The 26509-nt window shown below is 45.0% G+C and overlaps 2 protein-coding genes across 2 annotated transcripts; one reads left to right on the forward strand and one right to left on the reverse strand.

The window, feature by feature from the left end:
- Positions 1 to 93: 93 nt before the first annotated feature.
- si:dkey-192l18.9 (F-box/LRR-repeat protein 7) lies at positions 94 to 21189 on the forward strand. The gene is made up of 4 exons (XM_062380069.1): positions 94 to 494; positions 4785 to 4874; positions 18173 to 18790; positions 19548 to 21189. Exons 1-4 carry the CDS (start codon positions 458 to 460, stop codon positions 20282 to 20284), a joined length of 1482 nt encoding a protein of 493 aa, XP_062236053.1. The 5' UTR covers positions 94 to 457; the 3' UTR covers positions 20285 to 21189.
- An 853-nt stretch (positions 21190 to 22042) lies between these two features.
- On the reverse strand, positions 22043 to 25780 carry LOC133933127 (TNFAIP3-interacting protein 3-like). The gene is made up of 8 exons (XM_062380107.1): positions 25712 to 25780; positions 24746 to 24831; positions 24576 to 24654; positions 24272 to 24346; positions 24108 to 24173; positions 23523 to 23762; positions 23329 to 23406; positions 22043 to 22893 (listed from the first exon to the last, which is right to left on the reverse strand). Exons 1-8 carry the CDS (start codon positions 25712 to 25714, stop codon positions 22648 to 22650), a joined length of 873 nt encoding a protein of 290 aa, XP_062236091.1. The 5' UTR covers positions 25715 to 25780; the 3' UTR covers positions 22043 to 22647.
- Positions 25781 to 26509: the final 729 nt, after the last annotated feature.

The following is a 26509-nucleotide window of genomic DNA, read 5'->3' on the forward strand; positions in this document are numbered from 1 at the left end:
CTCCTCCTCCTCCTCCTCATCCTCTGTGTCTGCGGTCTCTTTAAATCCAGTGGAGGAGAAGCTGCGTCCTCTCTTCTCCTCTCTTCTCTCTGCCTGTTCGCTCTCTGCCTGAGAAACAGCTGCTCGACTCTCACGACACTTCCCGAACTTTTTCCTCTCGCAACAGAAAAACTCCTCCATTCCCGGACTTTGCGCTTTTACGCACAGCTCCGGCCACAAACAGAAACTCTGCGCCGCTGGAGGCTCGAGTGAATGTGGGCTTTTCTCTTTTTTCTCTGCGTAATGCTGAGGCGTCCTCTGCTCAACATCTGGATTAACTATTTGGAGTCGGAGCTCGCGGCCCTGCACAAACCTCCGGCTGTCTCGTCCGTCTTCATGGAAAGACTCTGGCTTTTCTCTGGAATTTAACTCCCTTTGACAAACCCGGGCTTTGCGCATAGATTATGTATCCTCTAACATGGGTGCGAACAATGGAAAACAGTATGGAAGCGAGGGTGAGTACTCTAATTACCGCTTTTAAACACTATTCGACTCTAGGGCTCAATATCGTAGAAAAAAATGAGTTGTTTTACATTTCCGTTACATGCCACAGTTTCTCATTTGTGTCCAGGAAAACTTATATTATAAAATAAAGTTCAGTTATTGTTCTGCAGCTTCACCTTAACTCTGGACATCAGTTAGCTTCAGCTCCACACTAGCTCTATCCCCTCTATATCTGGGATTTTATCACTTTGACTCTTTACTTTTCAAGTGTAAGGTTGAACTCGAACCCAACTCCATTCATAAACCTTCTCATTTTAGAGCATGTGTGCTGTTTCTGAGCTCAAAGCTGCTTCTGAGTGTGGATGTGGTCCCTTTGAAAAATGCTTTTTAAAGATGTGCAACGTTTGGATTGTACCTATAATATGTAGAGTGACATCTGGTGGTCATGCTGTATACACGTGAAAATAAATGGGAAGATGCTGCATGCATAAAGGTACAATTATTAATTAATGCTAAATTTAGTCCTTGCACTTCCTTCTTTATTTTTTATTTACCCATATTTCCTCCAGAATTGTGACTTCCATTGTCAGTTTACCTGCAGCTGGTGGCTTTTTATGTATTGCTAGGATTAATACAACTGATTTGGGGTCACATGCACAGCTGTTGTCAGACATGCAAGTATCCAGCTCCTGAGTTAGAGGCACAAGGGATGTTTTTGTAAGTCACAAAAAGTCAAATTAAGAATCGAATATCATCACAGCAGCCGGTTCATCAGTCATCCTCCTGCAGAATTAAAAATATCTGGCTTGAATTTGAAAGAAAGGGTGTTTTCCTGCTGGTTTAATGGCAGGGTGTGAAGTGTTTGGTTGTGTGTGTGTGTGTGTGTGTGGGTGGATGTGTGTGTGTGTGTGCACTGAGTAACTGCGATAACAACTAATTCCAGAGATTTTTCCTCCACAATTCCATATCCTGCTATTGTGTGATTTGGAGGCCATTTTGTGCATATACACAAACACTCCGGGGACATGTGATCGCTGTGCATCTTATGCACAAAGAAGCTGTGATGACAACAACAACTTTAACAACTTGAGCAGGAGACAAGTAACTGATTTCCAGGGCCGTGCAGAGACATTTAGAGGGACATGTGCTCAAAGTTATTGGGCACACGGAGCACAGTATTTTTAAGCTGCAGACACAGACCTCCATCATTTTCAGCACAAGCTGTTGGATTAAAGCAACATATATTCAAACTGAATGAGACACGGAGTCTTGAAACCAAACCACATCATACTAGAGTGTGAAGTGAACCCTGTACTTCTTCCTTTCCTACTGATCATCATGCATGTGAGAGTTCATGATCTGAAAGACTAAGGATCTGTGCAACCAGGTCATTTTGACTAAACGGCACGTTGTGTTTGCGATGTTTCTGTCCTGCAGTCGATTGTTGGATGTTGTCGTTGGGCGGAGTGAAAGAACCAGGGGTTCCTAAGAGGAAAGAGTAAATGGATGATGCACAGCAGAGATTCTCATCAGGATGGAAATGCTTTTTTCTTGTCACACTATGGATTAAAACCTCCAAACATGTCATTAATGATCCGGGACAATGAGTTTATTAGTGAAATCAAACTCCACCTCGCTGCTACAGACACAGAGCAGAGTGTGTTCCCCTTCACGGCTCCCCCCCTCCCCCATGTCCTCCCTCACCCGCTGTCTTTTTCATCTGAGATGTAATCCTCAACATTAGTCAGAAAAAGAAAAACACCCTCCATCGAACACATCGTTTCTGTGTCCGGAGCAGAGATGTTTGTATAAATAACATTCCACTGTGCTCTCTTCCTAAGTCAACAAGTGCAGAGAAAAGATTGGAAGACGTGATGTTAAAAAATAACACGTGGAGCAGCTCCACCTAGAAATCCAGACTGTGAAGGTTCAAGAGCAGATTCCATCATTCCAATGATGAAGGCTGAAGTTTCAATAAAACCAACTTTTCTTTTTACTTAATCCGTGAGAGAATCGCACTTTGCTGATGTTGCACCATGGATGAATCTCAGTTAAGCTACAAGTGCAAACCCAGTGTTTGGTCGTGTTGATGGGATGCGGCCAGATGTGAGCAGGATGATGTCAAACCTCCCAGATGAGAACCTGTGAGCTCGTGAGGTTGGGTTTTGATGAGGTTCCAGCAACTGAAGGTCTCCGGCTGAAGAGCAGAGATGCATGAAGACATTTTGGAACGAGCTTTAAGGGCTTTATTATATTTTCTAATGAATAATTGTCAGATAAAAATGACACAAACCAAACAAGCTCTCATTGTTTTCAGTGCTGCAACGAATTACTGTATTATTAATTCCATTAGTGATTACTTGGCAGATGTGCCCCACCTCTGGTCTAATGTCCGCTGGGATCGGCTTCAGCCCCAACATGACCCTGAAAAGGATAAACAGCATCAATGAAATATGTCATAATTACCGTGCGCATGAGGCGATGTCTGAATATATCCAGTTCAACTTTAAAAATAGTTTAATGGAGATTGATGAATCAACTTATTGTGGCAGGTTTATTGGTTTTAGTGAAGAAGTCATTTCTTTCCAACTATAAAAGAAAGAAAGAAAGAAAGAAAGAAATCTATCCATCCAATAACTGAATAGTGATGTGATTAAATAAACTGAATATCTATTTCTGAAAACATGCTGAGCTTTAGAAAGAGCAGTGGCATTCATTTTTCAAAGTGTCTAACTTTAAAGTTCACACCATCATTACATTCTTTAGAAGGAGATCATACTGCAGGTCTATTTGTATGTTTGTCTGTTAGTTGGCAGGATTGATAAAAACTCATCCTCTCAGTTTGGACCAAAAAATAATCTATTACATTTTGATTTGGATCCAGGATTTTTTATCCACTTACTTATGATATATGGATGTGGACTGGAAGGGATCCATCAATTTCTTTAACATTTTCTGGACAATATCTTCAATTTCCAGGGAATAATTCATAGGTTTAGACTCAAATCTATGAGTATGTGCAGTTTGGTGCAGATTCCATTAAAATGCTGCTGTAGAGGGGTACGCTCTCCAATTTGTGCCATTCTAGGTGTTAGTGTTGTCACCTCATAAAAGAGAACAGTGACTTTATTTGTTATTACCGAACTCTGCGGTCCATCCCTCCACATCTGTTTTCAAGTGTGACTTCACAATTAAGTAGACTCTGGTCACAACTATGCAGCAGCCCTCCACCAACACTTTATATAAGCTCGAGACAGGAAGCAGGAGCTTTCCTGAAAGTCGTTTTTCCACGAAAGCTCCATATAGGCGTCAACCGAGCAGATCTGCGGAGTTCCTCAGGGCCGGGGACAGAAACCCTGTAACCTGCCGAAGATGAGACTGTCTTTGCTCATCTCCAATAGATATTAGAAAAACGGTTGAACACTGACATCCCCAAACCCCTCATGAATATCTGAGTCATTTCTTGGAGCAATAGCAGATGTGCCTGCTCAGTGATTTCACCACAGAATGTCATTCATACCTAAACCTTATGAGCTGCACTGGATTCATATTATTTTATGTGTACGTGTGGGATCATGTGTTGGTGGTGCTCGTTTTAGGAGCTGTCTCATCCGTTGAGGTGGCTGCTCTCGATGTGCATGTGGGTGTGACCGGTTTGAGAATACCTCTCCAGCCTGTCGTGCAGCGTGAAATACACGGACTTAGTCACAGGGAAGCCACAAAGCTGCATTTATGATCTGACAGAGGAATGAAGTGTCACAAACAACTGCAGTCAGAGAGGCGGACGTTTAAAAAGTGTATGCGCTGAAATTTAGCTTGTTTGTGCAGGAGTGTTTCCTCACTCGTCCTCTGGAAGGGAAGGATGAACGGCCGAGTTCGGGAGACTTTTATTCTTCTTCCAAAAAAAGAGAAGCGGACACTTACTCACACATATCGGCTGAGACTTTGTGGATGAGCCAAGGCCCAACCATTCGTCAAGCAACCCGGGAACATAAATGTCATGAGAGCAGAGAGTGATGGGCTTTATATTTCCTTACACTTCATACCTCCTCGCCTCATTAAATGCATCACGAAGGGGCGATCCTGCCTTATCTCGGGCAGACACGCTGCAGGACCGCAGCATAAAGAGCTTGTTTATACGATAAGACTCATAGTTCTTAGTTCAGGGAAGGAAAAATGTCAAATGTGGGTCAATATTTAGAAGTCATCGCACAATATAGGATTTTAAAGCCTCATAAGTTGTGTTTAATTTGTCGTATTCAACAGCAATCTTGTTTTTTTCTTCCACGTTTCCCCTGCAGGTAAAGGGAGCTCAAGCATCTCCTCTGACATAAGTTCGAGCACAGATCACACACCAACTAAAGCTCCAAAGAATGTGGCTACCAGCGAAGGTAAGGCATCTGGTGCTCATTAACCAAACCCCCCTCCCTCCCTTCTTCTTCTTCTTCTTCTTCTTCTTCTTCTTCTCTCCCTCCTCCTCCTCCTTCTCCTCCTGCACTTTCTCCACTGCCTATTTTGGGAGAGAAACCTGTGTGTTCCTGGGATAACCCTAGATTGAAAACAAACTCACAGCTGCCGTCAGAGACCAGAAAGCATTTCGTGGGCTTTGTTTCAGAAGAAGGAGAAAAAAAAAAGAGAAAAACGCCTGGCTTCTCATTGTGGAAGAATGCTTATCTAAACTGTGGTCGTATCAGGCTCAAAGCCCTGCGAAGGAGGGAGGGAAGGAGGGAAGGAGGGAGGGAGGCCTGCAAGAGAGAGAGAAAGGGGGGGGGGGGCTCGCTGGAGAAGGAGAAGGTGTGGGGAGTGGAAACGGGGGAACGAGAGCTTCACCTCCTGCTCCTCGTCTCCTCGTCTCCTCGCAGCTCTCTGGCTCCCTCTCGCACTCCCCACACTCCGGCAGGCGTCCAGCGCTGGCAGCTCCTGCTCGCCTCTGTCAGGAGGTTCTGAGCTGTGAGTGTAAACTGTGTGCTCACTGCAGTGCTTCAGGGAAACGCTGCAGCTGACTGATGCCTCCTGAAGCCTCCGGTAAACAGCTGTCGCATTAGCGGATCAGTCTCGGGCAGTTTTTTAACAGATCTGTCAGTCAGAGCCGCAGTTTCCTGTCATTTCAACAGAATTCAATAAACTAAAGAGTTATAATCTGATTTCTATCTTGAAATAATAATAATTATAATCCTAGTGTCTTGTAAAACCTTGATTCTGAGCTTTTGCTCTACAAGAGCTTGAGTTTTTGTATGAACTAGAAATTAACAAGCTTAGCTTATAACAAGTTTATCATAACATGTTACCGTTAAGGCCTCGAAGGCTTTTGTTATTAATTCACAGGAACAAGTTGTTGGGTTTAAAATCCAAACAGCCTGATTAAAGAATCTGAAACGCTCCACTGAGCTCAGGTGGTACTCATCTGTGGTTCAGTTATTTTTAACATCACAGAGCAGCTGTAAGTATTTGTCCCTTTTTGATATGTCCCGTCACTAAAAGGTAAAACATGACGATACGCAGCATCTTGACCTCACATGTCGTGGAGGTTCACAGGTTTGTCTGATGGCCACTGGGCAGGAAATGTTAAAAGAGAGAGAATCAAACCTCAGAAGCCAATGAATGAGTCACTGATTCACTGATTTGACCTTTAACCTCATCACAACCCGGCACAGACACATGCTGGTCTCTCTCCCTCTCCCCCTTTGTGCTGTCGTCTCTTGACCAGTGAATCACCGACTGTTGTCCACGCTCGTTGCTCTCGTGCATTGTCATCACCGATCTTAACTTTTTTCTCTGGCACGTCGAGCGTGGTGTTCTCGTGGCTCCGCGCCGCCCACAAGAAAACAAACAGCAGCAGGGAGCTCGTGTTTAGAAGCGTCGCTCGGCCAGAGACTTCGAGGTGTTTCTCCTGGAGGAAGAAACTCTCCTCACGAGTCGCCTGGTGCTCGCTTGGTTCCAACACCGCCAAAAGAGCGGGAGGGGGAAATTGAACAACCTGTGCAGATAGAAATATAAAGACAAGAGTCTAGTTTATGACCAGTGGCTTCCAGACCATATCATCCCTCTGTGTTATGGCTGAAATTGTTATACTTTTTTCCTCCATGTTAAGTGGGAGTAATTACATGGTCTGGAACCACCGAGGCCACAGTCAAATCCCCCCTCCTTAAAAAGCAGCATGGACACACACACGTACACACACACACACACACACGTACACAGTGGCAGATCATACAGTGCTTGCCCACCTCGTCCTGTGGTCCACTAAACTAATCAGGAAGCCGTCTGGGCTGTTTCCCCCACCACACACTGGGAGTATTCATGTACTGGCCTCCAGTGTTCTGATACTGCAGTAATGTCCCTGCAGTCATACGGTCACTTAGGATCTCCCACGGTGTGGGGGGGGGTGCTACAGGCAATTGGCGTATATAGATGTTTCCTGCAGGAGGAGCTGCACGTGTTTCTGTTTTTATCTGTGACATGACTTTTATCACAAGTGACATTAGAAAGCAGAAGTAAACTTGTTTTCTTTCAGCGAGGAACAAATCATGCAGATTCGACTTCACCAATCTAACTAGATGCAATTCTAATCTGCGTAAATGGACTTTTCTCAGATCAGACATGGGAGTTAGATGACGGTTGAAACAATATGTTTAGTTTCTCAATGTTTTTGACTTTAAGGGCATGAAATAACATATCGAGTTGCCAAACTTATGTCTTATTCAATGTACGAATGCAATGTATCCAGTGTATCACTTATAATATAAAATTAGCTGTCATATCATCCATTTGTATTCTTATAAAGTCTATGAATACAAATGTTCAAGTTGATGATTGGAATCAGCAGTAAAAGACTACTAAGAGTATTTCACCCTTATGAAGTCATTTCTTATGATTTCTGAGAGAGAGAGATTGTTTCCAAACAAGAGAAACTATCTGTAAAGTACTTCTGACGAGGAATGTTTTGTTTTTCTAAAGATAAAAACAAATTTCCCACTGGGAGAACCAGAAAAGAAACTATCCTCACCTCAGAATTCAAGACCGAGTGGCTTTAAAGTCCATAATACTGAATAGTTATGAAAGTACTTGTTGTTCAGGTCTAATATCAGCATGCAGACAGAAACTAGGCCGTTGCTTTTCTTCCTGGTCCAATGTCTATTCCCACAAAATCAACATGAGGAAGTTACGCTCATTCTGCTCCTGAAAACAAACGGTCATCTGGCAGGCTCCTGCAAAGTGTCTCTGTTTTCATTTATTATTCCGTCGGGCTTGTGGCGTCCTGACCCAGTTGAGTTGCTTATTAGCCGCAGACAGAAAGGCACAGTCCCTGCACAGTAAATCCCTCTTGTGGGATGAAATTGAGTATCTCCCAGCAGGGGTTACACTGTGACCCTCGCCTGGGCCTCAGGGGTTTGCTTTGGCACGGCCGAACTCGGAATGCGGCTCAGATGGGGAGCTGACAACACCCTGAGATGTTCGGCCTGCGGGGCTGTGACTCCTGAAGACCCTTTTTGATCCTGATCGGTCGAAGCTGTGGCCGCTGACGTGACGCAGGCTCACAGGGGGGTCGATCTGCGGGTCGGCTCCGTCACCCGTTTGTAATGGCACCAGGAAGGTGGGAGCTGTGGGAACAATGAGCGCACCGCCTTCCTCCCCGTCTGCCAAGCACCAGAGAAACAGTGATAACGCTGACCGGGAAAAGTTTACTCCGTCCTTCCATCCACCTCCGACACTGTGCCACAATAATACATCATGTAGGATTCAGTCAATTCTTCAGATTAAACCTCTTTACCAAAGTCTGTTTCTCGCATTAAGTCTTTACGGCGTTCCCACACGAGGGAGGGATCGAGGGAGCAGTTATTTCCATTAAAGATTCATCTGCTGATTATGTTATGCTGAATTGATTATTCAATAGATTTAGTCTATACAATAAGTATTCATATTTATATATATTTATATATTTATCTTGCTCATAGTGTATTCATCGTTCTTATATCATACCATACCTCTTACTTATACTTACTTTTCATATTTCATTTATATTTCTTACTCTACTTCTTATTTATTTATATATTCCACTATGCACAATACTCTGCACTTTTACTGCCTTACTTTTGCACTTCTAGTTAGATGCTAAACTGCATTTCGTTGTATAAGTACTTGTACTGTGCAATGACAACAGTCTAATCTAATCTAATCTAGAAAGTAGTGACGTCTTCAACTGTTCAAAGGCTTTATATTCTACAATTTATGACTTTATATGACAAAGAAAAAACAGAAAACCTTTGATATATGAGAATGAAACCAGAAAATTAGCTTGAATATCTGTTGAACACTTGCACTAATGTGGCCGAAATCTGGACCGAAGGCTGTGTCTGTTTTCATATACGTATCCAATGTTGAGCATAATTTGCCCTTAGCCAAATCTCTACAGGAATTAAAGGGAATGAATCTAACCGGCCTGAATTATGTTTCTCTTACTGTCCAGTGTAAACAGCTCCAGCACTAACGTCTCCACCGTGTTACTGATTTGACCCTCTGAAGGGAAACGAACCCCTCGCACCTCATCTGTAAACCAGCCTCACTCCCTCCTGTTGACTCTGCCGGACAGATCGTGTTTCGCTGTTTGTGTTTTGACGCCGGCTGCAGTTCGGTGTTTATTCGTGACGTTTTCTCTCGGGAGAGAAAAAGATTTAAGTTTGTTATTCTCCACTCGCGCTGTACATGTAACTTTGAATCTCTCATCTGAAGTCGTTAGGGCAGCGATCAACCAGCCTCTGTGACAAATCTGTCTTTTTTTTAAAGTTTGGGTGAAACCTAATGCTGCATGTGTTCTGTTTTCCTGCAGCTGCGTGGGGAGGCGGAGGAGTTTGTTTAGACGGGGGAGAATCTGTTTCTAGAGGGAAATGTTTGGCTGACAAACAACAACTTATAGTGGCGGATTGTTCCTCGATCAAATGTACAGAAAGTCACTGCTCTAAGAAGTTTATGCTCATGAACAGGAGGCCGAGCCGGTGGGAAACGAATCTGTCCCTTTTCGGCACTTTGACCTTGGACACGAAGCAGCAGCCTGGAGTTATTACTGGACGTTTATCAGGACGTCTGTGGTGATTGTGATGAGAAACATCGGTGATTTATCTCTAATCCTCATTGGAAATTGTCGGTGCAGGGAGAGAACACAGAGAGGCGAGGAATGCCAACGTTATTTCCCCCCAGACTTTCCTCATCAGCTGTCCTGGCTCCTCCCCCTTCCTCTCCGCCGCTCCACCAGCCAGGAAATCTGAGCGAAAAAGCACAGAACGAGAAAAAGAGTGAAAGCAGTTTACCGTAGGAGGAAGAGGAGGAGGAGGAGGAGGAGGGGGAGGAGGAGGAGGAGGAGGAGGAGGAGGAGGAGGAAGAGGAGGAGGAGGAGGGGGAGGAGGAGGAGGAGGAGGAGGAGGAGGGGGAGGCAGCCCGGCAAGCAGAGCTCTCCATCTCATAACTCTTCTGTGATCACTGCTCACTCCTCTCGTTCTCGGCCTCAGGGAGGAAGCTCTCTCCTTGTTGTTTTCGGTGCGTTCACCGTGTTCCTCACCGGGGTCACGGTTTTCAGGTCGGCTGCAGCGGCGTGTTCGACAGGAGCTGGGACGGACGCCACCTGGCCCACTCGCCCGCTCGCTTCCTGTACGATTTGGGGCTGCAGGCGATGTTTTCACTGTGATACACCTGGGCCTCTCTCTGCTTTTCATGTGGCGATACGACCACAGACGAACTGACACATCGAACCCCCCCTCCCCCCCTCGTTTTCATGCTGTGGTTTGTGTCATTACGTAAGCGGGGGAAGTGTCAGTCGGGGGCTGAAGCTGCAATGGTACAAAAACTAAGAGGAAAGTTTCCCTCTGGTTCGTTTTCTTCGGGGGAATTGATGAATAATGTTTCGTAGAACATTGATGTCACAGAGCAACCGGAACAGATTATTAGTTCTTCTTTATCCAAAGCTTAATAAAGTGTGTATGTTAAATAAAGCAGCAGCTAAATAGCTTCATACTTAGCACATACAGCTGTTAGCATGAGTGCAGTACGGGCAATTAGGAGGCATAGTCCACTAAATAGCCAGTTAGCCATTTTAGGCTTAGTCATACTAAGTGTAAAATTAATGTTTAGTATAAAATGTGGGATTTTCCGACGTCTGACGTTGTTGTTGTTGCACGTCAGAATCCGACCAGTGTCCGAAATGTTCTCTCCCTTTGCCAATAACCTCGATAAACAGCCCGGTGCGAGGAGGAGGAGCTAAGCAGCGATACCTCCAACACGTTGAGTCTAAGGTTGAGACGCACAAACCTCAAAACAACAAGTCCTGGTATGAAACTAAAAGATTAATAACGTGTATTTTCCATCCTGCAAATTCTGAACAGTCCTTCCAAGACTAAAATGTTCCAGTTCCATGAGGCAGCTGCTCAGGACTGTGATGTGGAGCCAGTGTGACAGTTCTACACAGTTCATGTTACGTAAATATATACCGGCAGCGCAACGCATAGCTGCTCTCTCTCCAGCGTAAAGATTTATGTGAAGACGATTGTTTTTCGTCGTGAACAAATCTGCGTCCCTGTAAAAGAACCTCTCTCCGGTCGCTCTTCTGTCAGAGGTTTCTAACCACAGAAGTTCCAGCACTTCCCTTGTTCTGTTGCTTTAACCACATGAGATCATTACATTTGCTCCTCATCACAACCAAATCAACTGTTTGGGGCCAGCGCTCACTTTTCCATTCCCCTCTGATGTGCAGTTCCTCTGCGTGCGTGCCTGTGTGTGTGTGTGTGTGTCTGTGTGTAGTTACGCTCCTCAGTCATTTAACACTACTGTCACTCCCTGTAACTCTTCTCACGCACCCGCAGCAAAGAGCATGAACTGTACAGAAAGGCATCTCGTGCACATGAGGATCTAACTTCTTTGACATCTCGATTTAACAACGTGTAAAAAACAAAATATTTAAATAAACGACATCATCCTGAATTCCAGCGACTCGCAAAAAGGCCAGATCAATTTTGAATGACGCTCAATTGCCTCCGGTGTCTCAACTGTCGTCTCCACTGTGGAAATGTGCTGTGATGAAGTGATGGGTGAGACTCGTTCTAACAGACGGTCGAGCTTTAAGAGGCGGAAAACTCCCCCGGAGGAAAGTCGTGGTGATGTCGGGGAAAGAGTGTTGCAGCTCCTGGCGCTCTGGAGACTGAGTGAGTGTGAGAAAACCCTGCAGTCCAGGAGTGGAGGAGCTGTGGGGGGGGTTGTGCAGAGCTGAGGAGCCTGTTTCCTGTCCGAGCGTCCACATTGTAAAGGAACCAGCAGGGCCCTATTGTCTCTCACATTGTCCAGTGCAAAAGACCTTCCTGTAGCGAAGGCTCTGCTGATAGCCGAGCCGCCACACTGTACGCTAATATCAACTTCCATGTATTCAGTAAAACCTGAGACCGACCCAGATGGTTTCTATCCCAGGACTTCTCCCTCCCTCACTCAGATGTTTCTCTTTAAGGAGCTGCAGTGCTGATGCATTCATTTGTGTTTTTCTCATTCGGTCAAACTCCTGCTGCCTGGTTGTTTTTTATTATCTGAACTTTCTCTGTTTTAACACTTCCCCTCGTTTTTGTTTCTGATGATATGGATTTGATTTCCTCGGCCGTGAGAAGAATACGATCCGTCTCTGATTCCCTCACAGAGGAAACATCCCTACTGCTGCTTTTTGTTTGGAAACTCATCAACTTTGCTGCAGATACTTCTGGAGTTTTAGAGACACTAAAACAGAGAAGCTAGGAAACGCTGCTTGACCCGTTTTAGTTTGAAAACTCCGGGGCTGCGTTTGAGTTTGGACGAGCAGAACCTGAGATGTTTGGACACTCACAACCTCTTGGGTCTTTTCTGAATCAAAGGGGCGCTTACCACATGACCCCCCCCCCCACCACCGGAAGAAAACAACCGGCATTAGCCTCGGCTACCAGTGCACAACACAACGTCCATGATCAATTACAAATGTCACTGACCCTGTTATCATGGCAGTTAAATCTGTGAACACTGGCTAGTGCATGCCCAGTGTTCTTGAGTGTTCATGTGCGTTTTCAGACGTGTTGGTACGGACCGGGAATCAGACTTCTCGTGTGGAGAGAGGTCGTTTTAGTTTGAAAGTGATTGTCCACGTCATCATCTCCAAACAACTCCATCTCTGCCCGTTCAAATTAAAAATGTTTTCAGGCAGCAGAGGCCAGAAGCGTTTTCCAAACTTCTGTTGTAGCGTCTTTAAAACTCAGACATGTTGTGGATCGCTGGCGTATCTGTAGCAGAGTTGACGCACTTCCAAACTAATTCGTAGTTATATCGATGCGGCCTTACTCCACACCACCCCGTCTTGGCAGAGCAGGGCGCAGCACAGAGCAGGAACATGTCATAGGCCTAATGGCATTGAGGTAATGGATTGGTCCGTCCTGCCAGATGCAGCAGTAGTAACCCTGTGAGCTCCAGACCGGGTCTTAGCGGAGCTTCACGGCACCGCGAGATCCTGAGTGGAATCCCTAAAGCTTTGGTTTATGAGCAGACTGCGTCAAAGTCTGGATTGACCCTCCCTGTGCACTTGTCTCCGTCTCTGGTAAATTCAGCAGAGTCCACTGCCAATTTTAACACCCCCCCCCCCCCCCCCCCCCCGCCTTTCCTTTTCTTCTTGCTCCCATTTTCTTTTGCTTACCCTCAAAATCTGTTTTTCTTCACCACTCTGTCCTTTTTTCCGGGGGGGGGGGGGGGGGGGGTAATTCGGCAGGTTTTTCCATTAAGGCGACATCGCTCCCAACATGCAGCTGCGCCTCTTCATCACGCGGTCATCTCGTCTCTTCACTGATCACTCCGATTGATTTACATTAAACCTCTGGTATCAAAGCTCGGCCCAGATGTGTCTCAGAAGTCCACGTTAATGGGATCCGGCTGCGGCGCGGCTGCGGATCAGCTCCCATTCGGGTATTAGTGGCAAATGATTTCAGCCAAGTATGCCTTGCTGTGGCTACATGCACATTCAAAATGCATGAGTTTCTCTTTCATTTCACCAACCGCTCCGTTGTTCTTTGTCCGGGGCAGAGACCAGATGTTCCACTGTTTCTCCTCTGATTTCCTAAAGCGAGCTGAGTCCTCCACCATCTGCACTCGCAGTGGCTTCAAGAGGAGTTTAGCAGCTGGACGGTATTTGTTCTGTTAATGATAGGCTTGTAGTGATGCGGGGAAATAAAGCACAGCACTTCTGGTTAAGAAAAGTTGATTTTGTCATGCTTAGCGTTCGGAGCTGCAGGTGAACGCAGATTAAATCCCAGAGATCTCACCCCTAAGGTCCGTTTACTAGCTGTTTCTGGAGCTTTCAGTCACATCATGTGGTCCTTATTAGTGGACACGGTTTTCTTATAGTTGCTATGGAGAAATCCAGGCTTGGTATCTGTTATGATTTTATTCATGGCACCTCTAGGACTCTTCATCCATGTTGGTGCATAAATGAATCCCACAGTTCATTATTAATCGTATTTGATTTTATGATTCATACTTCCGGGCTTCGTACACGTGGCACTTGAAAGTTTCTTTAAAAGTTTGAAAATTGGACCTCGAGTGGTTTAAAGGTCAAGAGGGAACTTTAACGTCTGTTTGATGTTTTAAGGGGATCTGCAGTCTTTGAAATTTGAATATATAGGATGTATATCTGGATAAACTGTGATGATTCACGATCCCTTGATGAACATATCAGAGAGAATTTTTGTGTTGGACTTCATTCTGTAATTCTATATTATTTCATGCTTTATTTTGAAGCCTCAATCCTTGTGTCTCTTGCTTGCTTTACTTCCTGTCTTTGTCCTGTTTCCCGGCTGCACTCGTCCTCCTGTGATTCACCTGTGTTCAACTCAATATATTCTCTCAGCCCCTTGTCCCGTGTGTCGGTTTGTGTGTTTATTTATGGATTCACCATCATTCTGTTTATGGGTTTTGAAGTTTTGGTTTCTTGGAATTTCCTATTTGGATAATAACGCTTTTCTTAAATGCCGTAACACCACAGCTATTTAACTAGAAGGGTGCATGGTGGAGTGCAAACCCTGCCAAGGCCCATAAATATAATCAAGCTGCACCAAATTGCACAAACTAATAGATGTCAGTCGTCTCAATACGCCTGCTCGACAGATGCAAAAACAATACGTTCATCTCATATCCAGAAGTAACAAAGTGTGAACCATGTGAATATTTTGGTCTTGAGATCATTGTCAACAACTTCATCGTCGGTGAATGAATAAACAGGTGCAGTCTGAAAACATATAGACGACACCTGGACGCTGTAAAAGTTCCTGTTGCTATCGATCTGAACCCTGGTGCAACGCAGCAACTGTAAATCTGTCTCCATTTAACTTTCCCCAGCAGCTGTGTGAGTGTGTGTCTGGGTACGAGCGGGGGTGGATGCACTTTGTCTGGTAGCGTTGTGTTGCTCCGGGCTCGCAGCCCATTTCTGATCAGCGACACGTGTGATCACGCACTTTGGAAGTGGCTCCTTACTCGGTGGCAGAAGATTTTCGTCTTCCTGTACACGGGATCCTTCATATTATCTCGGACGTGCATAATGAAGCCGAGGCCTCAGACATCCATCAAAACTAACGACTCGAGAAATGTCTCCTTGGAAAATCTGATCTTCGGCTGCATGATGAGATTTTTTGTGGAGAGTTTTTGTTGTGATGCCACAGAATTGATCCCAGACTTTGATTTTTAGCCATAAATATGAATCCCTCATTAATTTTCTGTAAGCTTGTAGTAGCTGGAAGCTTGGAGTTGTATGAGGTCATTGTGACCTTTGATCACTGACATCTTATCAGTTCATCTTTGAGTCCAAGTGAGAACTGGTCCAAATTTGACAAAATGTTATAAAGGGAGAATTGAGATATCATGTTAAAGAGGCCCGTGAATATGTAAGGTCACCTTGACCTTGACCTTGACCAGATGACTAAGATATCCTGATTCTAACGTGTTTGTGTAACTCTTTCCTGTCGACTGTGTAGCTCCAGTCGTGTTGGATGAATCCACAAACACAAGGTTCTCACTCAGGAATCTTGCAACATTCATAATGGACTCGAATAAACATAAAAGTCAGAGGAGCGTGACTGCCCTGACATATTTGAACAGGTGTGTGAAGTCTGACATAGATGAGGTGTTTATAGGACCTCGGACCATTAAACTTGTATTAAGCAAAATAAAAATAACTGCTTTATCATTGGAAAGATCCAGACGAGAGGCCAAGATAAGCTTAATAAGAAATAATCCAACACATCTATATAGACGGACCACCCACGAGAATGTGAGGCCTCAAACCAAACTGACGTCCCACAGGAACGATAAACCTCGTGTTTGCTGCAGATTAATTTATCCTAGACGCTGCTACTCTTTAGTTCTGTCTTGAGCTTGGATGCGAGTGAGACTTTTAAGGCTCACAGGAGGCAGTTGTAAAATAGCTGTGAATCGGAGGACATGTCCCCCGAGAGAGAGGACGAGCCTGCGCATGTCATCAGTGGCGAGTCGGGAGGCGCACCGAGCTGACGGGTCTGGAATAGAGATCCTCCGCGCGGCCATGAGGACGGTGTCACTGTCTCGTCTCAGCACACAAATCCACATGACGGGCAGGAGGCCGTTCATTTGTCATGCAGATGTTGACACACAGCGTGGAAGCAGCTGACTGTCGGTCCTGAAGCCGCCATTAGTCAACGTCCATCAGCTACGGTTCAGTCTGCACGACTAGAACTCCACATGTGGGTTAACGCAGGTAACCTGATTATTATGTCAACTTAAACTCATGGGAATACCGATCTAGCTGAGATACGACTCAAAACTAAATTTGACTCACACACAGATGTTACAATTCCTCATTAAAAGGTCTGAAAACAACTGGCCTGCGTCCTTGAGATGCTTTTAGTGACGAATCAAACTGGGGTCGTTGGGTATGATGGAGGCCGATAGCATCAGAGGAGAGCACTCAGCGTCCCGGGGGTGACGGGTCGAGTCCGATCCGACGCCTCAGCCGCTGTCCTCTCCTCCACAGTGATGGGATCCAGCCACCATCTTCTCGCAATCAGCGCACATCTGTCAGGAGGGCCTCAGTGTTTACACAGGAAACACCGTACGCTGCTTTGAAGAGTCCCGGTCGCTGCTGCCCAAACGTTCCCGAGATAAACGTGACACGTTTTCTCCCAGAACACGATAACGACCCCGATGGAAACGCCTCTTCAGTGAAGATCAAAGCCGGTGTGGGTCCATCGCGATGAAGACGAGACTTTTTGACGAACGATGTGGCCTTTTAGTTTATTTTTCTCCAGCTGTCAATTATAAAGTGATACGGTGTCTTCTCTGGAACAGATACAGAGAAAGACTAACTCTCAGATGGCAATATGTCTGCTTTAAGGCCCCAAGCTCGAGGATACGTTAGCCTCCACTTGCATAACAGCATTTTGGCTGATTCCCATTAATAGAGGTGCTAATTTTCAGTTTCTGTTGCGTTGATTTAGTTTCTTGAAAAGACGGAAGAATTGAGCAACCTGTGTTTTCTCTGCAGCTGTTTCTCGTGGGCTGTGTTTGTGTGGGAGCTCTGATGAGTCTCGATTATCTCAGTCTGATGAGAGGAGGCTGTAGCTTGTGTCAGGGGAAGTGTTGCATCCTGTGTTTCCTTTCTGCGTGAGATTATTTATCACACTCACATTGTCATCTGTTGCTAAATGCACTTTAATCTAAAGCATGTTGAGTATCTTTGCCGTATTCAGACGTCTAATTTTCTTTATTTTTCCAGTCCGTCTCCAAAGTCCCCAGATGCAAACCTCCACCACCGGAGTGTCTCCTTCAGAGGCTCAGCTTGTCTTTCTCCTTGCATGGAAACACTTAGTCTCTGGGTTTTTTCGCTGTTCTCTCCACCGCAGGTTACAGTACAGTCACAGCACGACTGTTTACAGTTGTCACAAGTCCTTCTGAGAAGTGGAGGAAATTGCTTGTGGAAATATAAGTGCATGAGTCAGGCCTTGAGAAAAGACCGAGGAGAACAGGGTCGGATCGCTGTGGCCTGTTCTCTGTGAGATTCTTGCTGGAATGCACTAAATGTCACAGACTGATGAAGCTATTTAATGTATGTGAGGGAGGTTTTTTCCCTTTTAGCAAAAGTGGAAATATGACGTGGTTGGCTTTTAATTTTCCAGATCTGGAAATTTATTTCTCAGTATTTGCACCAGTGATAAAGTATTAGACATCATAGTGGAAGTCTTGTTCCTTTGGTTTAATGCTGTTTAGAAATCCTATTAAAAGTTACACTAGCAACTGTTTAAAACACATTATTAGATTTTTTATATTTTGTACTTGTTATGTCACGTATGTACTTTTGGGTTTTAGTACAATTGAGTTAATCTATTCAGTCTATTTTTCTAAATAGTCTGTCCCTTTGTCCGGGTTAGTCGTGGTTCATTTCCCATCCTTCCACCAAGTCCTGTGGAAATTCGTTCAGCAGTTTTTGTTCAATTGAAAAAAGACACAAACAAATCAACAGACGGATGAAAACATAAAGTTCTTGGCAGAGGTAACAATAAGGAATCACTGGTATGTTCAAAACAAAGGGATTAATAGGAAGAAACTCTCAGAGACTCTCCAGACACTAACTCCCTTTGTCTCTTTGTCTCTTTGTCTCTTTGTCTCTTTGTCGCTCCAGGTCCAGAGTCCAGCACGAGGACTCTGAGCACCCCCAGCCCGGGTCTGATTCTGCCGTCCAAGTCCTCCTCGCTCTCCTCGCCCGCCCTCTCCAGCAACGGCCATGAGACCAACTCCTCGTCCTCGTCCTCCGCCCTCGCAGAGACGGTCGCCGTGGTCCACCCTCAGCCCGGCACCCACACCCGCTCCCGCCAGTCCAAAACCCACCACCACGCCCCCATCGACCTCCTCCCCGACCACGCCCTGCTGCAGATCTTCTCCCATCTCCCCACCAACCAGCTGTGTCGCTGTGCCCGCGTGTGCCGCCGCTGGTACAACCTGGCGTGGGACCCGAGGCTGTGGAGCACCGTGCGGCTGACCGGGGAGCTGCTCCACGCCGACCGAGCCATCAGGGTCCTGACCCGCCGGCTGTGCCAGGACACGCCCAACGTGTGCCTGACCCTGGAGACGGTGGTGGTGAGCGGCTGCAAGAGGCTCACCGACCGGGGGCTGCACGTGGTGGCCCACAGCTGCCCGGAGCTGCGCCGCCTGGAGGTTGCCGGGTGTTATAACATCTCCAATGACGCCGTGTTTGAGGTGGTGTCCCGCTGCCCCAACCTGGAACACCTGAACCTCTCAGGTAAAACGTTTCTGTCTGATCATATTCAATAAGAGTGTGTCTGCTGCAAGGTTTCTGGTTTTGAAGTTACAATATGGAACCAAAACTAACCAGATCAGAGACGTGAAGCTAGGTTCAGACGTTCAGGTGAGAAAACGTCCTCAATCCAAACCAGGGGGGGGGGGGGGGGGCTACTGCCTCACATTGTGCACGTGTGGAGTTACCTCAAAGAATTCCTCCTCTCGGTCCTTCCCAGTCTTTTCTCCTGAAGCTGGTAAAATCATCAGAGAAGCCGGAGCAGCCCTGCCAACCTCCAGCTCCCATGTGGAAGAAGAAAGACTTCTCTTTGCCTCAACATGAGGGAAAGAGCCGGTTTCTGGTGGTTTCATTAGGGAAGTGACACAAATAACGTGGACCTGGACAGAACCGCGCTGCCACTTTGGCCCTTTGATGCTAAAAGTAAACTTTTTTAAAAGTTTGTGGTTTTAATTTTGAAAAGCCAAAAGTGATTAAATCATACTGTAATGTTTTTTGAGCAGTGAGGAGATGAGTGTTGCTTTTCATCCAGAAAACTGATCAGTGTTTTTTAATGTTTTCATTCTTATAGTTACAGGCATGAGGCCAAATACAGAAGGTTTTACTGTGGCGCCCTCTAGTGGTCACTCACTTAACTTAACCTTCTTATCCACAGACTCCTATCACAGCAATGATAATGTATAACAGTAAAAATGTAATCTACCCAGAGCTGACGACCTCTCGTTCCCTCCTCTTCCTCCAGGCTGCTCCAAGGTGACGTGCATCAGTCTTACCCAGGAGGCCTCGCTCCAGCTGTCCCCCCTGCACGGCCAGCAGATTTCCATCCACTACCTGGACATGACCGACTGCTTCTCCCTCGAGGACGAGGGGTTGCGAACTATCGCCTCCCACTGCCCCCGCCTGACGCATCTGTATCTGCGCCGCTGCACCAGACTGACGGACGAGGCCTTGCGCCACCTGGCTCTCCACTGCCCTTCAATACGGGAGCTCAGCCTCAGCGACTGCCGCCTGGTGGGGGACTTCGGGCTGCGCGAGGTCGCCCGCCTGGAGGGCTGCCTGCGCTACCTGAGCATAGCCCACTGTACCCGCATCACGGACGTGGGCATGCGCTACGTGGCCCGCTACTGCCCGAGACTGCGCTACTTGAACGCGAGGGGTTGTGAGGGGCTGACGGACCACGGCCTCAGCCACTTGTCCAGGAGCTGCCCCAAGCTCAAGTCCCTGGACGTGGGCAAATGTCCGCTGGTGTCCGACAGCGGCCTGGAGCAGCTGGCGATGTACTGCCAAGGCCTGAGGCGAGTGAGTCTCAGAGCCTGCGAGAGCGTCACGGGCCGAGGACTCAAAGCTCTGGCGGCCAACTGCTGCGAGCTGCAGCTCCTGAACGTGCAGGACTGCGAGGTGTCTCCGGAGGCCCTGCGGTTCGTCAGGCGACACTGCCGCCGCTGCGTCATCGAGCACACGAACCCGGCGTTCTACTGAGGCCGGCAGCTTTTGGACGGCTCCTCTGACAAGTGGATGTTTTAATATTCCTGCTATGGTGTTGGCAGAGTTCAGCGACATGACGTGTCAGGACTGGTGGAAAACTGGGGGTGCAATACTGGCCAGGAAATGTCTTTTTTTCAAATGCGCTTAGTGGCTGTTAATGCTGTTCTTTGAAAATACGTCATAGAATGTATTTAACATATTTATCTGTAAAAAAAAAAGGCAGAGAGGTGCAGTATCTCAACATCTTACTTGTTTTTGTCTCCGTCACCATTTGCAGTGTAACAACATGCAACACTGAGCACTGGGTACAGTCGTGTTACCTTTAAAAACATTGTAATATATTTTATTTTTAAAGCTCATCATCACCTTAAAAACCCTGAGTCACAATCATAAGCAAACATTACTGCATCTATTTATAAACTGCAAGTGTCTGCAGAATAAACCACTAAGAATGTAGCAACAGAGCAGATCCGGGGCCTCATTTGTCACCGTCGCACAAAACGCAAAAGTTGGGATCTGAAAACACAAACTTGAGAAAGTGTGGCGATGCAGACGTGAGGTGGTGAATTAAATCCAGATTATCGATTCTCTTTATCATAAACTTAAAAACCAGCATTGTTGCTTGTGCAAAAGTTTCATAAGAACCTCTGCACTGTTGTGTAAATGAGGCCCCCGGTGATTTCACATATACTCAGTGTCACTATCTTTATGTTTTTGTGCAGATGCACTTTACACAATCGCTCTGACAATCACTTCCCCCGAGTCATATTTCATATTTCATCAATACTATTTCTATTAATCAAACTATCAGACAAACAACTAACTGTTATGGGACCATTGCTGAAAATACACAAGGACACGTTGCTGCTATAACTGTGCCAATAAAACTTTTCTGACAATCCGCCTCCACAATGGAGTTTTTATTCAGCCAATCATCTGTCATCTTAAAGGATCTAAATTTGTACATAAAGATATTTTAGCTTTATTGTTGTTAAACAGGAGGAAGTGGAGACCCCTCCATCTTTAATCACTCTGTGATCTGCACATGTTACAAAACAGTATCTATGACAAGCATGTGTGTCTTTGTCAAAGGTTGTGTTCCCCTTTAAGGACTCGAGTGTCAAAGGTCAGTGAGTCAAGGAGGGAAAATGTGCTTCCTGCCTTCACGCTGTCGGCGGAAAGTTTGTAATCTGACATTGAAATAGAAGCAGCTGCCCCCAAACGCTTTCCTGCCAGAGGGGAAACATTCTGTGCTCCTGCGATTCGGAGAACTGGTGTGGTGTCTTTAAAGACATCCACTGTGGGAGGACATTACAGGACAGGGGGGGTGCGGAGGAGTAATTAGACATTCAGTTCCCTCATCCACCACTGAGGTCTTTACAGGGAGGGAGTTAAGTGAAACATTAAAGTGCTGAAGATGTGAGTATTCACTTATTGGAAACCTCATATTTCCTGGTAATCAGCTGCAGCAATATGCTGGTCACCAGTAGAGGTCACTAGAGGTCTCAACATTCTACATGCAGCTTTGAAGTAAGTGGACATTTGTTCGAATGTGAAGAACCATCACACAGATCTGTAAAACGTGATCTTATGGATCACATAAGATCAGTGGGTCTGTGACATTATAGTTCAAGTTTAGTTTAATTGGCAAATCTTCTGAAACTTGACATACACACAGTGTGTGTGTGTGGGGGGGGGGGGGGGTCACCATGAGGTCTTCACTCAGCTTTCAGAAAAGACTCAACACACATGTTGTTGAATGATTTATATTTATGATAAATAAACAAAGACAGAGTAAAACATGTGATGTCAACAACAAAAATCATTTCAAACGTTCATTAACAAGTGTTTTTCTTCTTATCTGAACATTCTCTGATTTCCTTTCAGGTGCAAATCTACGATACTGAATCGACACGGATTCACAGAAACTGGTGCATGCTCCACCCGGGTGGATACACTGCAAATTAGGCAGAAAATCTGAACAAGACTTTCCCTTTAGGAAAGTGTGTGCGGGTGCAGGTGTGTTAACATCCTTGTCAATAGTGTTTGGTTTGTGCAATAAGTGATATCTCCCTGAGATTGTGTGTCACAAAGGAGGAGGAGGAGGAGGAGGAGGAGGAGGAGGAAGAGAAAACTGTGTAAACGCAGCAGGGTTCATATCTTGTGCTTCTCGTGCTCGGAGGGTTTTATTTTTTCTCTTTCCTTCTTCTCTCCTCTTGGGGAAATGTTTATTTCATCCCTCGCCAAACAGGTCACGGAACGAGGCCCGGACCAGTGCTTACTCCCACAGTCTCACCCATCCTCCTCCATAAAGTGCAGAAAAAACGTGATCACACAAAAAAGAGTAAAGTTGTTTTTCAAGAGATCTGTCCCCTCTGGATCTGCAGGTACTTCTGGTTCAGTGGCTGGTTTGGAAGTTTGACTCGATTTGAGCCGACGCGTTCAAGCCCGGGCTGCGGCGTCTGAGTCCAGGTCACCTGAGTTTTAAGGACACGCAGCTCAGAGCGAACGTTTCTAAACCGATTCTCCAGCTCCAGATATTTTCCTTTCAGCTTCTCTCTGTCTTTGCGCTCCGTCAGAAAGTCTTCCCTGTAAACCTCCGCCTGAAAACGGACGACAAGAAAACGTGAGATAGGAACAGTGTGGAAGAGTGTTGCCCTCATTGGCTGTTGGATGAGAAGATTGATTCCCCTTTACATAGCAGCTTCAAAACTATTTGTACTGTAAATGTACAGTATGTAACTTCAGCCACCAGGGGTCACTCAATAATATTAAAAGACCTAGTTTGACCAAGTCTTAAAGCAGCGAGGGATCATGGGAGATGTTGTCTTTACCACCACTGAAAATATAGTTAATGCAAAATCATGCTCACGCTTTTATTTATATTTGTTTACAGCTTTTTCAGGCTGCAGGGGGCACTGTTTCCCAGTAAAAGTTACATAGTGTTGCTGTGTTAAATATGAAGCTACAGTTTTCTCATCCATCTCCAACATGTTAGATTATTCCTCAAAGAGAAGGTGAGCAGGAGGAAGTCTCACCTGATGCTTCCACACGTCCTGGGGTGTTTCACTGCGTCCTTCCACAGGTGGAGACGTCAGAAAAGCCTCCTCCAGTGCCTGGATAACAACATTACAATACATCATAAATAAACACACGAGAATTTGAGGTAAAACCAAACATTAAAATCAGATTACACTAAAGCAGCCACTGCTGTCACTGAAGAGTTCTTCACCTTGTTCAATCGCTTGATCTCCTCGCTCTGATGCTGCCCCCTCCTGGTCAGCGTGCAGTTCTGCCCTCGCAGCTCCCGCGCCTCCTGTTCCACTTTCAGTAGCTGAGAGTTGACGTCAGCTTCATCGCACGTCTTGAGTTTTGTTTTATTACATAAAGTGACGTCTTTCTCTTCTTCTTCACACAGGCCTTCTTCAACGGGACTGTGGTTTTGTTGCAGAGCTGCTTTTAAAAGTCGCACCTGAGTGTCGGTTAAAGAAAAACACGTGATTTTTAATACAAGAAGCAGGAAAACAATTAAACAACACGACACAAACGACTAGAAGGACACCAAGAGCGCAAATCTCCGCCAAGGCCCCTAGAGCTTCAATAAATTACAAACACTCTTAAATAGCAGTCCCTTAAATATGCCATGATGAATATGCCTTTGCTCAGGCACCTGATCCTAACGACCAGAAAACGTGGCCTGTGCCAGTTCAGCCAGTTAAAAAGTATCAAAACCAATGCGTCTTAAAACCAATATAACTTGTAAGAACACGTCTACAGCCCCAACACACTGACAACATCACTAAACCCTTTTTCTCACCTTCTCTCTGTAGAACTGCACCATGGTCTCATATTCTTTTGCCCATCTGTCGTTAATAGAAATAAGCTGAGAAAAAAAAGCAGAACATGGGTTCTCATTAGTAATCAGAGTACATGCGTGTGTTCTGAGGTGATGATAAATCTGAGCTTGTAAAATGTTCTCACCTCTTTCCTCTGCTCCACCAGGATCAGCATCCGAGCTTCCAGTCGGGGGTCGCTGTCGGAACCGAACATGTCCGACTGAGGGAAAAAGGAGGAACTATTTAGATGTGACACGCACTGAGCCGATCAGCAGCCAATTATGCAACATGACTGATATCCACCGACTTCCTTTTACACACTTTGGGAAGTTTTGCTCTGGAGAGTTTCCAGTAACGCAGAGAGCATTGAGGTCAGGGAATCGTCCCAGAATAAAACAAAGTTCTCTCAGACGTATCTTCCACTGTTGCGTGTCTGTTCGGTTTTGTACCTGTTTGTCCTCGTGCAGCCTCTCGGGACGAAGCTCCTCTGCTGCTTCAGGAAGCTTCTCACCAACACGTCGGTCATAGCTGGAAACACAAGGGGCGGCGTTTAGTTTCACCAATAACACTGAGACAGGAAGTCTTAACCAGAACATGTGACGTGGTAGATCTGCCTCACCTGTCCACGTTGGGCAGTGATGGATATAATCGGTGAGTCAGTCTGTCCGTGGATGGTTTGTCCATTGTTGTGTTTTCCTGCAGCGGCTGTGAAACCACAAGAGACACAGACTTGAGTCACTTAAAAGTCCTGATACACAACGTCAGCTGAAAATCATTCATAACACAAAGACTCACACCGTCATTTCGTTGATGAGTCACTCAACGGGGGATGTTCTTGAATATTTTAAGCTGTTTGTCAAGTGACTGAAATAACCTTCGCGTTTCGTTTCATTCATTTCAGATATTTAATCCAATACATTTCACTGCATAACTTTACACTCCACTGTTTAGTAATTAAAAGTAGTTTGATTATTTAAGAAGTGGTGAATACTGCACTATAGTGTAGTGGTGAGCTGATACATGTGTTGATACATCTATGTGTAACCACTGTAACTCCTTCATAAGTGGAGACCTCTGTATAAATATACTGAAAATGAATGATAATATATTCCAAAGTATAGAAAACACAAGATATCATTTAATAAAAAAGTTAAATAGCTTCCAGTTACATTATAGTTATCAGCCTATACACCATGTATCATATCTTTACACATATATGGTTTATATATGCTGTATAAGTGGACAAACAATTATCAGTAAAATACTTTTTTCATTGTTGATGAAAATAATCATATTTCCTGTGGCCAGTGACCCAGAGTCAGACAGTAACTAAGTACATTTACTCAGTCTCAGCCGACTACTTGAGTATTTCCATTTACTTTATTTCTTTATACTTCTACTCCACTACATTCTGAATTCAGACTTATTTATGGTGAAGCACAGGTACTTTAACTGAAGTAAACTATTGTTATTATCATTGTAAATAAAAAGCTTTATTTTTAATACTCAATAATTAAACACAGACACGTTCTATTAATAATAAAAACGTGTGCAGATACACGTGCAATGAAGGAATGGGACTCACCATGCTGTAAGTGTGAGGTGTGTTCTTTCCTGTGTAAAGCTGTGATGTGAATCAGTGGCTCTCGCCCTCACTTATACTGACGGCCCTGTGTGACGTGGTAAAACCCAAACAGTCCAATCAGCTGCTGGGATTCCCTCGCCGGGCAGAACAAGTACGAACACAGGAAAGTACAAACAGTTCATGAACAACCCGAGCGGTAATAAAGGATGTTTGTGGTCTGAATCATGACTCAGAAAAAAATCTCTGTCTACACTGCAAGAAATGTCAAAAAGTAAACAGTAAAATGAACTATCGTATATATATAGAAACAAAAAACATACATTTAAATATTACGATTAAAAATAACTTTATAGTCTTCAATGAGCGCTTGTATATACTGGATGTAATATAAAAAACAGTGAACTTTGAAAATAACCGTTCTTAAAGTCATCAATTTGTATATATACATATATATATAATATATATATAAATATATCAGATCCCTATAATATTACTGTTTTTTTAATAGAAAGTATTTTCATACTTAATGAAATATTAAATTTGAACCATTGAATTCCTTATATTTTATTCTGTATCTATAGAACCTGGTATAAGTCTAAACAAGTCTTAAGTATAGTTGTGTGTTTTTGTCTGTGTGTCATTTTTTACAGTGTACTTTGACACAGTTTGTGAGCGTCGTTGTGTGTGAGTATTTATGAGGCTGTGGGAAAATCACAGATCACGCAGACTTATCTTCTTTCGCAATCTAGTGTTGAATAAGTTGTTGAGTCAGAGGCTAAGTGTTTCAGGGAAGGAGGG

Source organism: Platichthys flesus, chromosome 21, assembly GCF_949316205.1.
Source record: "Platichthys flesus chromosome 21, fPlaFle2.1, whole genome shotgun sequence".
In the NCBI taxonomy this organism is placed as follows: Eukaryota; Metazoa; Chordata; class Actinopteri; order Pleuronectiformes; family Pleuronectidae; genus Platichthys; species Platichthys flesus.

Excerpts from the sequence above, each read along its gene's own strand:
- si:dkey-192l18.9 (XM_062380069.1), top strand. The coding sequence starts at position 458 with ATGGGTGCGAACAATGGAAAACAGTATGGAAGCGAGG. Across the intron at positions 495-4,784 it reads AAAACAGTATGGAAGCGAGG|GTAAAGGGAGCTCAAGCATC; the intron begins GTGAGTACTCTA and ends TTTCCCCTGCAG. Across the intron at positions 18,791-19,547 it reads GGAACACCTGAACCTCTCAG|GCTGCTCCAAGGTGACGTGC; the intron begins GTAAAACGTTTC and ends CTCTTCCTCCAG.
- LOC133933127 (XM_062380107.1), bottom strand. Across the intron at positions 24,347-24,575 it reads GGCTGCACGAGGACAAACAG|TCGGACATGTTCGGTTCCGA; the intron begins GTACAAAACCGA and ends TTTTTCCCTCAG. Across the intron at positions 22,894-23,328 it reads AGGACGTGTGGAAGCATCAG|GCGGAGGTTTACAGGGAAGA; the intron begins GTGAGACTTCCT and ends GTCCGTTTTCAG.